Below are 16,892 nucleotides of genomic sequence, written 5' to 3' on the forward strand. Positions count from 1 at the left end.
GGTTGCTGGGTCATATAGTAGTGCTAGACAAAATTTTTGGTTGCCAGACTGGTTTTCATAGTGGCTGTATCAGTCTACATTCCCACCAGAAGTGAAGGAGGGTTTCTTTTTTCCAAAACCTCTCCAACACTTGCTATTGCTTGCCTTTTTTATAATGGCCACTCTAACAGGTATGAGGTACTATCTCCTGGTAGTTTTGATTTGCATTTCCTTAATGGCCAGTGAGGTTGAACATCTTTTCATATATCTATTGGCTGTTCATATGTCTTCTTGGGAGAGGTGTATTTTCAGGTCCTCTGACCACTTTTTCATTGGATTGTTTGTTTGTTTGGTGTTGAGCTTTGTGAGTTCTTTATATATTTTGGAAAATTAAACCTTTGTTGGAGGAACTACTATTCACAAATATCATCTCCCATCTGGTTGGTTGTCTCTTTGTTTTGTTGTCCATTTATTTTGCTGTGCAGAAGCTCTTCAGTTTGATATAGCCCCATTCATTTATTTTTGCCTTTACCTCCCTTGCCTTTGGGGTCAATTCTATAAAATGTTCTTTATGGCCCAGGTCCATAAGTTTGGTACCTATATTTTCTTCTGTGTAACTTATAGTTTCAGGTCTTATGTTTAGGTCTTTGATCCATGTTGAATTAATGTTTGTACATGAGGACAAACTATAATCCAGTTTCATTCATTTGCATGTGGCTTTCCAGTTTTTCCAGCACCAATTATTGAAAACCCTATCTTTACCCCAGGCTCCTTTGTTGAAAATTATCTGTCCATGTACATGTGGTTTTATAGCTGGGCTTTCTATTCTGTTCCATAGATCTGTGTGCCTGTTTCTCTACCAATACCATGCTGTTTTCAGTTGCACTCTGGAGTATAATTTGAACTCAGGTAACATGATACCTCTAGTTTTGTTCTTATTTTTCAGGGTCTTTTTTTGGTTCCATACAAATCTGATGATTTCTTGTTCTATTTCTTTAAAAAAATTACATTGGGATTTTGATGCGAATTGCATTAAACCTGTATATTGCTTTGGATAATATGCCCGTTTTAACTATGCTTATTCTTCCAAATCAAGAACATGGGATATTTTTTCCATTTTGTTATGTATTTTTCAATCTCTTTTCATAATGTTTTGTAATTTTCAGAATATAGGTCTTTCACATCCTTTGTTAAGTCATTTTCCACTTTTCACATCAACACATCCTGCATTTTTCTCTTCCTTCTCAGATTTGCCTTTTTCCTGAGAGTATCCAGGTCACCACCCTCCATCTCTTATCAACTAGTACATGTATTGTGAAGTAGCCTCTCAAATATTTTACCTGTCACTATACTCTCCCCCCTACCTAATTCTTCCTTCATCTGCTATGAGATGAATGTTCCAGCATCTCTCCCAGCCATACTTTATTATACCCTCACACAGCTTTCTCCTCTTGGTATCCAAATATGTTTATCTTATATAATAAAGAGGTAATATGCAAATTGACCATCACTCCAACACACAAGATGGTCACCCCCATGTGGACACAAGATGGCCACCACAAGATGGCCAGCAGGAGAGGGCAGTTGTGGGTGACCAGGCCTTCAGGGGAGGGCAGTTGTGGGCAATCAGGCCAGCAGGGGAGGGCAGTTAGGGGTGACAAGGCCTGCAGGGGAGGGCAGTTGGGGGTGACCAGGCCCACAGGGGAGGGCAGTTAGGGGAAATCGGGCCAGCAGGGGAGCAGTTAGGCGTTGATCAGGCTGGCAGGGGAGTGGTTAGGGGGTGATCAGGCTGGCAGGCAGAAGTGGTTAAGGGCAATCAGGCAGGCAAGCAGTTGGGATCCAGCAGTCCCATATTGTGAGGGGGACATCCCTCGAGGGGTCCCAGATTGGAGAGGTTACAGGCTGTGTTAAGGGACACACCCTCCCATGTACAAATTTTGTGCACCAGGCCTATAGTTTTCAGATAATAGGACTTGCTTAGTTTCTCATCAGTCTTCACATGTGCTATTCTCTGCAATTGGGAAAGCACCATACTTCACCACTGGTCCCTCAAATCCAAACTTATCTCTTGTTCAAGAGTGAATAATCCCACCTCCCTTGTCTACTCTGCATATGTAATATTAATTTTCCTATGCTAGAATGTGGTTTTCAAATAATGCTTTATTTATGCATATGATGTGTAAATTATTCAAAAACAGGGACTTCAATTTAAAAATAATTATATTCTACTTTATGTAGTGGACATTAAACAGTGCTACTCAATAAATATTCATGACTGCCATTAGTACCATCTGGAGAAAATGTGTTTGATCAAAAAATAGTGATCACTTGAGAAGACAAGTTTAGATGGATATAGGTTCTGATCTCACAGGTATTATATAGAGTGTTGAATAACCTTCTTAAATTGCCTATTACTGATTTCAGTTCTAAAAAAGATAACTTTGAAGTGAAAGTATTTGAAGTAAATGATTATTGTTTACCAAGCAACCACATACATTCATCAGAGAGCATTAATGTCCAACACTGAGACCTCCTATCAAACATCTTAGAACAAAAATGCATGAGTAATAGAGAAATTTGAGCCAGACTATTTTCAACATTAAATTCTCTCTCAGAAAACAGCAACAAAAATTACAAGTTTTCAAACTTTACTGGTCACTAAGGAATTATTTTCTGTCTTAATATCACTTTGGTTTTATCAATTCACTACCACGCCTTGGGAAATGAATATAAGAATGTAAAGATTTATATGCACAATTTTCACGATATTTTCCTTGGTCATTACTTGATTTTTAGGAAACACCAACCAATTTATTTAAAAGTGCCAAAGGGCAGTAAATGCTTGAAACTGGTAGTTCTATACTCTTGTAAGGTTTTTAGTTATCAAGTGTGTCAGTGAGTTTCTTTCCCTCTCTTGGAAGAATTTCATTCTTTCTCACTCCTGCCATTTTCCAACGTGTTACAGAATTAATTTATAGGATACTACTTATTTGCATGTCCTTTTGAAACTCTTCCATAAACTTCTCTTTCACAACCTAACTGTTTATCTTCTCATTGAAGCCTGGTTCCTGATTTTAATCCCCACAGTGCTATCCACCAATCCTCAAACAAAGTATTGTCTTTTCACATGATGCTACCTTAGATTTAAGCTTTATGAGAATTCCTTAAGTGCCTTTGTACCCATTTGTTAAGTTAAAGTACTTGAAAGCTAAACAGCTTTGGAACTAATTGAATTATGGCTTAAAGTGGGTGAGGAGAGATGCCTTCTTACTTCGATTTAAGGACTACCCAGCTACCTTTGAGTCTCAATATTTAGATTGGAGACCCATAGATTACCAAATCTGCCAGATTTTGTATTTGGCAAATTAAAACCATTTACATGTTGCTCATCTCCCTGAGCATTGAGTTATGAATTTCTCATTTGTCTCATAATTTCATATATTTTTTAGAAAACTTTACCTTAAAATAGCCTAAAGTTTAAACTATGTATGCTGTTGGTGGAATGAGCTAAATCAATTTGTTATGAATGTATGGGAACTAGTTTGCCAGCATTTTTCTAAATTTTCACAATCTATTTCAATGAAAAATTGAGAAGAAAAAATTTCTCACTGTGAAAGAAACTGATAGAGTACATCATGTTCTATACGAAATACTTATTACACAATTATGGGCTGTATATTTTAAAAATCTCAGATGAAAATCAAATTTTGAATTACTATCTAGAAATAAACTTTTATAGATAGTGTATACACTGGTTTCTGAAAATGATAGAAAAGGTTTCTTGTCAAGTTCACCAGCACAAGTGTGAATGCTCTGTTTTTTAGTACATACTAGTTGTGAAAGGACACATTGTGGCCAGCCAACTCAAATTGCTACCCACGTTTAATCATTGTAAATAAAGGAAGCAGAGAGACCCATGTTATATTTTCAGAACTGGCATGCTCAATACAGAACTATTAGTTTAAAAATACTACTTAACATTCTATTTGAATTTATCTAGACTTCTGTGTAAAACAAAATAATAAAAAGTACAATTGGTCACTTAAACATATAGTACTCATTACATGCAAGTTATTAACTTAGTAATTACACATATCATTAAAGAACAATGAGAGCAAATACAACTTGATAACGCTTGGGAAACAGTTAAGTACTACAGTTAAGTACTAATAAATTTCCATTTTGAAAAACATAGAGTTTTTACAGAAGCAAAATCACCTTTCTCAGTATGAAACACCTGTATGTTTTGAATAGGACTTTTCAAAGAAACAACTAATTGTCTCACTGTGAAATGAACATGTACCCCTGCTAAGTGTTCACATACTCATGGTGCATAATGTATTTCTTTAACAGCTTGATATAGTAAAGCAACAGAAAAGCAAGTATTTTGAACCCTTGGACCACAGGAGTTGAAAATATAAAGAGATTGAAAAAAATAATCAAGACATTATCTAATGTTCTCTTATACATTTGAGTTTTAGCTACATGGGTGGGCAAATTAATTTTTACACACTGTGTACATTTATCCTTGCTTATATTTTTTTCAAAACATTATTTAAGAAATATTTCCAAAATGCCAGAATCAACCTTGGTTAACAATTGACCCTCATGGGCATCTTGGTGCAGAACACACCAAAATGGATTAATTGGAAAGAATATAAAGTAGTAATTCACAACAAATATGAAAATAGGGGAACATTCCTTACAGAAAATTCATAATATTTTAGATTATTCACAGGGATTTTCTGGTGGAGTACAGTCACAGTCACAATGTGAGGATGGAGAAGTTTATCTACAAGATACACTCTTTGAAGCACCAGGAATAGAGATAATTCTACAGGAACCTTACACATATCACCAAGCAGATATTGTATATGTACAGAATAGTGTATTTCACAACTACATTTTAGATAAGAATCACTGCAATTGCTGCTCTATCACCAGTAAACTTGAATTATTTAGCACTTCATCTGTGGTTATTGTTGTTTTACTTCTTTTGTATTGCTGATATGTGCAGTCTGTATTTATTTAAATTCAAACTCCAATGACACTGATAAAAGTAGGAAGATACTCACATCTTCTCATAAAGCTTATAGAAGGTTGATAGATTATTTGGGGGGAATCCAAATGTGAATTTGTTAGCAAACAATAAAACACACACTTTAAAATGTGTTTCAATTTTTTAAAACTTTTAAAATAGGCGCTAGAAAGTCATAAGGTTGTTCAAAATCATTCTTAAAGAGCTGACAACATGTTTATTCAGTTGCTTAAGAAATGAATGTTGTTTATCTACAAGTTTGCCTACAGAATATGTACTTGCTTAATAAAACTATGTCACAACTATCTTTATGATCTATTGATTTAGTCTACAGAAATTGTCCATTACGTTGAAGAAGTTCTAATTGCTTCGATCACATTTTTCATTAACTGATCTTCCTCTGCAAGCAGTCTTCCAATTTGAGTGCCTCAACACTTCTTTCTTGATAATTACTAATTTTCAGCTAATCTATAATAGTTCTTCTTTCATCTTAAAGGTAGTTCAGAATTTTCAAATTCAGTAAAAGTCTTTAAATTTTCCCTGTTTCAAATACCACATAGATAGTGAAATATTCATAAATATGTCAAAGGTAGATCATCTACTAAGCTTGCAGTTCAAGTGGTATCATAAAACCTACTCTAAAACAATAGGAGTAACATTTTCCAGGAGAAATTAAAACTGTAAATTGGAACAAGGTACTATACTACAAAAGCAGGTCTTTCTTCCCCCAGTATTCTGGGAATGCATACAAAAATTGAAGTACAAAAGCAATTTCTGTGCCTTTTTCTTCCAACACGTTTTTCAGCACCTCAATGTTAGGTGTACTTTATGCTTGTTATAGCATAAATTTTCCATGGCTTTTCTCAGTATGTCAGAATCTTCACTACCAAATATCACTGGTGAAGCTAAGCTCTTTGGATGATAGAGGTAGCATGGAACTGTTTCTATGAAATTCCTGGGTATCTTTCAGGGGATTATTAAGGGGTAGTTGTCCATTGAGTAGCTTCAGAGGCAGGTTACAGTAAGTGTGGTGGTTGCTTAAGGAAGGTACAGACAAGGTGGTGGTTGGCATCTCGTGTTTATAACTTCTGCAACAGTGCCTCATTTGCATTGAATCTGAATGGTGGAATTCAGGGAGATCAGCTTGAGATGATACCAGAGAGGCTGAGGTACTGGTCATGGCAATAGAGGGTATAGGTTGGAGTTCTCCAAAAAGTCCTTGTTCTGCAGAGTCCAGAATCTGGCATCGAGAAAGTACTTCCTTTTTCCTGATGGGCATTTCATATACTAAATGCTTCCAAAACTTAGAATTTAATTTGCTGCTTTTGGGTCCCTTCCACTTGATAAGTGACAGAAGTTTGATGCTGTGCTTTAGTGATTCGACTTCCTGGCAATTCACCTTCCCTTTTAATTCTGTACACTCAATCAAGATCACTTTGATTTCCCCACTGACTAGCATGTTATGGAGTCTGCTTTCCAATTCAAAAATACTCCATCCTCGTCTGAGAATATAGTTTGATGTTAGCATGATAATAAGTCTTCTGCTTTGCTCAACACATCTTGTGAGATCTTCAATGTAAGCTAAAAATCACAGAAAGAGAGAAAGAGTAAAAAAAAGATATTTCCAGTTTTTAAAGCATTAGGTTTGCACTTTAGAATAGTAAAGATTCAGTCTTTCACTAATGCACATCATATTTTCTTTTGTTGTATTGCACATTCAGAAAGCCCATTTTCTTATAAAGAAAAATGAAAAACATATAAACAAACAAACAAACAAAAACAAACACCTGCTTAGCCCTGGCCAGTGCTGTTCCATTTCAGCATTTCCCTGTACACCGAAAGGTTGCAGGTTTCATTCCCAGTCAGGGCACATACCTAGGTTGTGGATTTGATCCCTGGTTGGGACATGTCTGAGAGGCAACTGATCAATGTTTCTCTCTCACATCAATGTTTCTCTTTCTCCCTTCTTCTCTCAATTAAAAAAAATGTTTAAAATACTCATTTTTTTTGCCCTTCATTACTTACGGTGTTTTGTTGGTGAATATTAAATCTGACTTCTTCAGAGCTTAGGCATATTTCAGTTATTTTTATTTATTTGATAAATTAATTTAAAGCAGGCTTCCAGGCTTATACTCTAAGTAAACAAGCAATCAATCAGTTGATGAAAGCAAAAATGGAACTTTTTAATGACTGAAGAGTCACTTGTATTTATGGGTTTTGTTTGCTTTTCCCCCTATTTTTCAACTGCAAAACAAGTAAGGGGGCGCCTATTTATATGAACTACTTCAAACATACTGTAACAGAAATGGTGGAAAATCTTCAGGAATAATACCTTGTTTCTCAGAATACTTTCTGTTACTTGAAACTTTAGGTTCTCCATTTTGCCCTTAAAATCCAGAGATAGGGAAGTGGTATGTATGTGCCCATGAATTTTGAGCCAGCTGCTCTTTTTTCAGAGGAAGAGAGAGTGTTGGAGTTGAAAGTGGGGGGTGGTGTGGAATGATCAGGAACCCAGGAAGAGTCAACTAAGAAGAAAGTTTTAGTGCCCTTTGTGGAGCAATTCTGAGAGTGATGTGAATATGTTATGGCCTTTCCATGGTAGAAAAACAACTTGAAATTTATACCATGGAATAATCCTTTTGCAAGCATCCTCCCTGAAGTCTTATCTGCCAAAAGGGGAAACACACACATGTGTTAACAAATGGAGACTTGGACACAGGTGCTACAACAGAGAGCTGTCTTTACTAAGCAGAGCACAAGGTCTTGACTAATGTGCAGTGTCCTCTAGCAGAAACAGTGCTTATAGAAGCATAGCAACATTTGTCACTGTAAATCTGTCCAAGGTTACAGGCTGCTTTCAAAGAGTCACGTCCAGTGCATAGTGTACAGCCCAGTATAAGCCATTTGAAAAGAGAAACTTATTTTACAGATGCATACTTTACAGATTATCTCTCTTTCCCAGTGTTTATTTCCACCACTTGGCAGCAAAAACACTTTCACAAGTGAAAATGAGCAAACTTTTTACACACCCTACAGATAAACAAGGAACTTTTAAAGAGGTACACATAGAATTGCCCATTTTCAATTAACTGTTACTGCTGTTTTGGTTTTTTACTTAATACATTTTAGCACTTTCTTGTGCGGTAGTTATAATGACTGTATCTGAGAGGATAAAGCAACTACTAAGTGGGAAAAAGTACCTCTTAAGAATTATAAGCATTTTATTTAAGCATTTTATTTTAGAGATTGTGTATTCAGGGAGAAATCAGCATTAAAATCTGCAAATAGTAAAAACAAAAGAACAAAACAAAAAACAGTATGCAAGTAGCAACAGGAAAGTTGTCACTCAGTAATTATCATTTAGAGAACTAGTGAAACAGAAAGGAAGGCAAGATAGAAAGTTTCACTAAAATGGAAAAAATATTATTCCAATGCATCAACATCTCTGACTCTTCATTTTATTCCTTTCTTTCTGCTCCCAAAAAAGAAGGAAGTTATGTGGGAAGCTTCATCATTAGAAGTTGGATCTGTAAGATACAGTAAAATAAACTATGATGCATCTTTCCCATTATTCTTTTCACCTTTCCTTCAAACAACAACAAAAAAACACAAAACCAAACCCAGAATTATGGTATAAGTGCAGGAGTCCATGAAAAGACAGTTTTACCAGGTAAATTATGAGTTAATGGTTAATTTTATAGAAGACTCCTTTAAAAATAATTTATCAAGGAGTTATTCTGAATAGTGTTCTTTCATCATTAATTGCAGTTTTTCATTTAATTTTTTAAATTGTCTGTACAAACCTCTGTAACATAAACTATACCTCTCTGAATCACATCTCCTTGCCTCCAAGGAAAGCACTGTTTCTATATGTTGAGATGTAGTTTAATTTACTTTTTAATTACCAGTATACTTTTAAAAACAAAAGATTATATACATATATCGATCACTTAAAGAAAAAAACACAACCCAGGTTTTCACAGTAATTAGAGCAAATATTCACATATATAGTAATCATTTTTATTGGTAAATTGTTAACTTTGGCTTCGCTATCCTCTTTCTCAAATGGGGAATTGAACATGGTATAATTTTCCCCCATTAATACGGTTATTCCTTCACCTCTATTATATTTTTACATTTGACAGCTAAGGATAATACAACATTTAGGTTTTTTTTCCGGGGGGCGGAGGGGGGGAGGCTTTTGAGACTCATTAGACAGAAATTGCTTTTGCTTCAGGAATGAATGCCTGTGAGGACAGATCCCACTATGCTCAGCTGCACAGGGTGTGGGTGTTGAAGGAAACCTTGGAGAGAGGGAGTGGTCCCTGTCTCCTGCATACTACTCTTGCTGTGCTTATACTGGCAAAGCCTAGTGGAGAGTTGAGGCAACCATCCAGATTATTCCGGCTGCAAACCTCCTGTGGAAGAAAAAAGGTCTGAATTATCCTGGTTTGCCCTATATATACATTAATCAAATGCACTGGAATCAGTCAGTTAGTACCTCAAAATTTTCCCTGAGTAGACACAGCCGAAATGTCCCAAAGAAAACATGAGCGATTTGCTTGGGCCCTGAATTTCATGTTCCATTTCACTTGGTGAAAAACCAAGTGGAAGTTTTCAGATGTGAAGCCCACATTTCACTTCTTGGGATGGTGATCAGTGTCTGGGCAGCAATCTCAGTGTTTGAAAGCAGCTGGGGAGGTGCCTCCAAGATCTGCCTGGCTCTCAGGAAAAGAAGAGACTGTGCCCTAGCTTCCATATTCTGGCTCTCCCTCTGTTTTTCACTCTGCTTTCTTTCTCACTCTTTCTGTCTTTCCCTCTTTTACTCTCTTTTTCTCTCTTGCTTATCTCCCTTTGCCCCTTCCTCCTTCCCTTCCTTCCTAAGTCTTTCTTTCCTTCTCTTTATCTTTCTAAAAAAGAACTTAGCTAGCATGGAAAATAAAAAGTAAATTAACAAGAGGTAGAGTTAATATTTTTCACTTGCTAATCTTTAGCCAAGGAGTTGTTGCTGGCTTCTACTTAGCAAGTGCCCATAATAATTTCCTCCTTACCTCGGGGTTGCATGTCTGCTTCCAATGACCGAATTGGAGCCTAATCCATTAGGATTATGTCCTGCTTTTGTATGGTTTGTGAGCTAAGAATGATTTTTAAACATGTTTAAAGTGTTGTAAAAGAGTAAAAATAAGAATATAATGTAACAGAGACCATATATAACCCACAAAGCCTAAAATATTTACTATCTGGATCTTTACAGAGAAAGTTTGCTGTTCCTGAATTAGAGATCAATAAGGTGTGTAGGCTTGGAAAAGATCCAAATAAACTAAGCAAAAAGGTGTATCGAGTTAAGATATTGGTCATCCATGGCTAGTGTGGTTTCTGACAGGCAATGGTGTTACCCACGGGCTGTGGCTTTGTTAGAAATGTTTTAGAAATCTCCAGAGACCATTTTAGAAAGCTTATTATCGTGAAGAAATTATAAAGAAACGCCCGCCCCTCAAAAAATTAAATCCACAGCACATATGAATATTCGCTATACCTTGCCCTGAGTTATTCGGGCAAATTTAGCAACTGAGTAACAGGAATCTATTAAAATACTCTTTTTTTTCTACAAAAATATATAATATTGCTTAAATTAAAGGTCATTACTTCTTCACAAATTTTAAAGTAACTTACAATGACAGAATAAACTAAAGGGGATTGTGTCTGATAGCCTCCTGCTTCTCTAGACAAGGCTGTGAAACCACACCAGATTATCAGACATTAAACGAAGCTAATTACACTTAACTTATTTGTGATCTTCATAATTTGGTAAAGAAAAAAAATTCTCTTTGATAAGTTTTCTTAAGTTGGTATAAATTCATTTTTCACATTTAAGTGCACCTTCAAAGAATCTTTTCCTTTTATCTATACTGTTCCTTTTGACAGGAAGTTAGAAAAAATATTTTAGAAAAAAAAATGCACTGTCACTATGCATTGTCCTTAGGGTGTATATCTATTAGAGAAGTGAAGAAATAATATGTCAGTAGCACCAGTGTTTGTAAGAAACAAGGAAAGTGACTACCTAAAACCGTATCAAAAACAAATTCAATTTTAAAATCACTTCCAGGGTCAGCTTTAGCTCAAGCGGTTACTTCGGATTCTGCTTGTTGCAGACACATAAAATCACTTCCAGGGATAGTTGAATAAAATTCCAGTGCATTGATTTAGAAAAGTAGGATTAGATATATAAAAGTGAGTTGAAAATAGGACAGTTATTAACAAAGCAAAAAAAATATACTATATGAAGACATACAGAAACAAAATTGAAGCAGACATAATGGCAGGCCCAATAAATTTTTCTAATGGGATGTATATACTTTTCCGAAAGAACTCAGTATACCCCTAAATCTCAGGCTCTGAATCTGCTGCAGATATAGGCAGAAAGACAAGTGAGAAAAACACTGTATATCATGAATTTCCATGTGGTCTTGCTACTTCCTACTAACCATTTGATTTATTAAACTAATCATTTAGCAACTTTATAAATTATGTTTTATGTTAACACTTCTACTTATGTCAGGGTCATAATTAGGGACAGTTAGCACATTAAAAATTTTAAAAGACTATAGACAAAGACATAATTCATTAATTTGCCAAGTTCCTATAATAGTAGTTCTATATGCCTATAACGGTAGTTCTGTATATCACTATCAGTTAAACAGACAAATCATTGGAGTGAGACAGGATGCATCAAAACAGATAACACTCGATTAATTTTTGGTGAACATTAGTTAATTGATAAGCTATCAACAATGATACTTATAAAACGTAAGGGTTAATATGCCAAGAATTAAAACCAAGACAGTTTCTGACAGTGGCTGAGATGGCTCCCCTCCTATTACCTGTGTGGAGAAACCAGCAAAATAATATAGGTTTTCAATGTATCAAAGAAAAATGTATGATTTAGTACTATATATTTGGGGAAAAATAGGTCTCTGGTATAACTAGAGGCTTACAGTGAGGTACTTTATAATGTAGTCTCACTAAAAATACTATCTGCGTTTTCAATAATGATATTTAATACTAAGCTACTGAAAGACTTACACAGGTTGACAACCTGACTCTTTATCTTGGCTGATGCTGCTTAACCTTTTGGGGTTGTGATTCTCCCTTTGGTAAGATTCTTTCTATGTTGTCTGACACAGAGATTGAGGCTACAGAATTTTTACTTAGTTAGGTGTGTGTGAAGTGAGGAGGGGACTTTCTAAACACTGTGTGATATTGCTTTGCCTACAAAAACCTTCTATGTCCCCTCCCTTGCCAAGTCCTTGGCTTGATAATTCACAGATAGTTTGCTGGGATAAATATTTTGGCAGATGTTTTGTTTCTGATTAATAGGTTAATCAATAGTTAACATGGGTTTGCTGAGACCTTGTGACTGTAGGGAATTATATTTATTTACAGTTTTGACTTTGGAGGCTACATTTCTGGAAATGAATCCTTTACTTTTGCTATTGCATTTAACATGTGGGTGGGTGGGAGAGCATGTTAGTGGACAGAATGTACTCTGGAATGTTGCCACTTCTTTGAATTATTTCTCTTCCCTCTAGACTTCCTCACCAAGAGTAGAGGTAAAGGGACACATTTGGAGAATATTGAAAGAAAGAGAATGTTGAGAGTAGCAAAGAGAATTCTTAAAATGTCTTTCCCCTTCACTTTTCTCCATTACTTTCATATCCTAGAAAGTTGTAGATAAGCTAATTCCAATCAGTGCAATCTTAGTAAATATGAACAAGACAACTTGCTCATTATACAGTTTTTTCTGTGGTTCTTTTAGTAGTTAAGACACATTTATCCTGTTCTCCTACACTTTTTTGTTCAAAGGTGCCAGTTCTTTGTGCTACCTAAACAGTAGGTTTCCTGATTGAAATTCTAAACAATGGATTCTTCCTTTACCTCAAACTTTGATGACACACCTTAGTCCACTGACTTCAGTACATTCCTGTGTACAATGGAGTAGTTTCCTCTCTTTTGACTCTAAAGTAAAGGGAACGGTGGACATATCTAATTTTTTTTCCCCAGTGAGTAAAATGCACACAATGTGTTAAATGATTGTACATGTTACCCTTGCCTCACAGTTTTTAGGTCACAGACGTCAGATTGTCTGGAAAAGGATTTTATTACTCCCTGAGGGCAATTTATTTGAATGGTGTCCAATATGTCCAGCTATTAGAGGAACTATTGGCAATGAGTACTACAGGACCATGTACAAATTTTTTTTGCTTCACTTCAGAAGTGACTGGGGATCATCTGACACCAGATATATTCTCCAGTCATTTGTCATTTAATTGTGAGCACAATCAGATGGCTAGTGCTAAGCATTAAAGAAGTGAAGATTGGACTAGTGAGGAAAGTCTAGCAAAATCAAGAATGTAATCAGACATTATTTATGTTTTCCTTAAATTACTGAAAGAGTACTAATATTCTTGAGAGAAACTCTCAGAAAAATTGAACATGAAAACAAATGGAAAGACAATTTGATACTTGAAGCCAAATTCATAAATATAATTTCAACAGACATAGCTGATAAACCATATGTATGATAATATTTTATTTCACTAGTATCTTTCTCAGATGCAATAATTCATGAATAACTCACATAGAGCTCCCCATACTCTTCCTATGAATAAAAGGGGAAATTGAGGTTAAAACCTATGAAGGATTTTTTTTCCATTTAATGTCCACTTGGACATCTTTAGATTTTCCACAATATTCAGCCAGAACTTGCTCAATTTATAATTGTTAAATTATTGCATGTGTACATTTAAGCACTTGACTTGTTTTTCTTAAAGGCCAACAAAAGTCATAGGTTTGGGTTGTTTTTATTTTCAATCTTAGAATGCTATTTTCTCCCTCTAATCAGTGACCCTCAGCCCAATTTAATAAACTTTTATATTTTCATGTTCTTAAATCTTTGCAGAAACACTGAGATATTATGGGCTCAAGAGCCTAAATGGTACTCATCCAAAAATGTCCCCAATCTCAGGATCTCAGTTGCACAGCTGGGTTCTGTTGGTCACATGTCAACTTCAGAGCACATCTGTTCATTCCTCAAGGATCCACTAGGCCCCATGAACACAATGTGCTCTGTGTAGAATACTTTACACCACAAAACCCAGCAGCTGCAGGGGTGAAAAAAATCTCTACTTCTCAAGTTTGTGTCTCTAGGCAGTTTTAAGTAGGCTGGGTTTTTTTTTATTTTGTTTTGTTTTGTTTTGTTTTGTTTATTAAATAGGCTTTCTTTTGGTTGCCTGTCATTTCTGACATTCAGATGCCTGTTGGCAACAAAGTTGCTTTTTTATTCTCAGGACAGATGTTTCTGGCCTGGGAAGAGACAGACCAAACTTTTACTGGAAAGTAAGAATTCTTGCCACATTCAGGCACCAAACCTGAGAAAACATAAGAAAGATCCTGGCCACATGCCCAAGAATGGAAAGGTTGGTTACTGCCAGGAAAATAATATCCAGATCTGAAGACTTTTAGTTTTAGCATTAAGAGAAAATATGTCAAATCTTCACATCTCGGCTGGTTCATGATGACCAAAGGACACTTTCCTAGTAGGCCATGTGAGAAAGGTACAGACACTTCCACCTCAACTTGGAAAGTGCCATGATTTTTTGAAGCGTTTGAGAACTCTTGGTAGAGTGAGAGGGACAGAGAGAGAGATGGAGAGAGAGATGGAGAGAGAGAGAGAGAGAGAGAGAGAGAGAGAGAGAGAGAGAAATAGGGAAGGAGACCCATTCACCATTCATGTGCTTTTAAAACTGTATACATTGGAAAGGTTAATGATTTTGGGTATTAATGATTTTGAATTGGAATACTATGAGAGTGGTACAAAGGAAACTAAAGGCATTAAATATGAATGGGTTTATTTCATAGACTTAATTTGATTCATAGAAAATTATTATTGTAGGTCAAGAATATTATAAAGTTTGATTTTACAATCCTCAAAGGACTCATTGATAGTTTTTTGAGGCAGGAGTAGTCTTGGATCAACATGTTTTAAATGATATGCGAGGGACAAACATAGCTTATAATATTGTAACTAGTTCCCTCCCCCCCCCACACACAGGAATGTGTCTATATTTATATAGCATAACCTGTTAAATCTGTACCAATGACTGAAAATACAGACCACAGAAGCTTCTTTAATAACATACATACACCAAGTCCAAAATGTTCTACTCTGTCATTCATGTGTAAATCAAATATATTATTCATATACTTCATCGACTTCCTGAATGCATGCTAAAAATGCCAAGGAAAAACTCGTTAATCGTGACATGATGACTGCTCAGCCAGCTCTGAAATGTTGATGGAAAATAAAAATTGTCAAAGGGCCTTTTTAAAAACTTCTGCAGGTTACACTCCAAACTTGGAATTCAGAGAATATGAATTTCCCTGTTCAGGAAGGAAGGATTAAAGTCAAACACCCTCCAGTGGTTGTATCTAAAAATTGCATAGTTGTCTCAATGGCTTACTTGTAAAAGGAGTCTCCCTATCCACCACTGAGTATACAGGATCCAAGACCCTGCTCAGTCTGATGGTTGTGTAATCTCAAAAAGTTAAAATTATTGCTATGGAATATAAAATCTCTGCTCATTCTGATGGCATCTTCTTGGGTGTTTCTATGTTAAAGTATTTAAATGCCAAGGTATAGTAGGTGATAGCCTCCTATCATCTTTTTTGTTTTAATCCTCACCTGAGGATGCTTTTTTGTTTTATTAATTTTTTAGAAAGAGAGTAAGGAGAGAGAAACATTGACGTGAAAGAGAAACATCGATGGGTCACCTCTGACTGGGGATTTAACCCACCAACTTTTGGTATGGGATGATGCTCCCACCAACTGAGACAACGGCCAGGGCAACCTCCTCTAATCTTTTAGATAGTTTGTTAATATTCTCAACTATTGTAGTTTTGAGATAGGAAATACAGCTTATATTAGCCTCACACCCTATGGTCAAGAAGAATGTTCAGACCTGTCTATGATATGGCAAAAAAACTAATTAATTTCAATCAATTCAGCCAAACAATCACCTGACTCAATGAGGTGTAAAATATTCTACCACCTATTTGGCTAAATTGACATAGCAGATTGATTCAATTGACCGGTCAAGTCATCAAAATAGACTATCTGGGAGCACTAAGAGGACATAACTTTGAGATGCATCTCTCTCCCCATTATGCTCTCTGGGTCTCATTCTCAGCCATATACAAATAAGTGCTTCTTTACACAATAAGCAAATGTCATCTACTGAGTCTCAGGTAAGTGGATCTCCTATGTTCCACGTTGTCCTCATTTCCCTTTCTAACATATAATGGTGAAGCATTGTTTTCTAGTTCAGAATAAAGATGATGATGAAATGTTCAGACATAAAGACTGCCATTTCTATTCACTTGGTGGGGTTGATAAACACTGGCTATTATGGAGCCAACAATTTTGGAATGCAAGAAGGCAGAAAGACTGGCACCACATCGAGTTCTACTCAAGATGACTTGACATTGAATATAAATTCTGCTTGGCAATGATGTTATTTTAATGTAATTTAGGCTATATCACTCTAAAATAGATTTTACTGAATTTCTACATTTAATAAGTTGCTCTTGCAAAAAAAAAAAACAACACCAAAAACACCTACATTGTAATCTAAAAATGAAGCAAAAATAGTAAAGAAGTATTTAAAATATAATCAGTGATTAGTCAACCCCTTGCAGCTAATTTTACAAATATCTGAAAAAATAAAAATACTATATTCATTGGCCTGTTTTAAGGACTGATGCCATCACTATGAATTGCTCACAATATTTTTTCTTTCAGTGGAAAACCACTTTGTAG

The 16,892-nt window shown here is 35.7% G+C and overlaps 1 protein-coding gene across 1 annotated transcript in view; it reads right to left on the bottom strand.

Annotated features, from left to right (window-relative positions):
* Positions 1 to 5,900: 5,900 nt before the first annotated feature.
* Positions 5,901 to 16,892, bottom strand: part of IL1RAPL2 (interleukin 1 receptor accessory protein like 2) — a 632,274-nt gene continuing 621,282 nt past the window's right edge. The window contains exon 10 of the mRNA XM_059678650.1: positions 5,901 to 6,598. Coding sequence (XP_059534633.1) covers positions 5,901 to 6,598 — 698 coding nt within the window. The remainder of the gene's footprint in view (positions 6,599 to 16,892) is intronic.

This window comes from Myotis daubentonii, chromosome X (assembly GCF_963259705.1).
Source record: "Myotis daubentonii chromosome X, mMyoDau2.1, whole genome shotgun sequence".
Taxonomy (NCBI): domain Eukaryota; kingdom Metazoa; phylum Chordata; class Mammalia; order Chiroptera; family Vespertilionidae; genus Myotis; species Myotis daubentonii.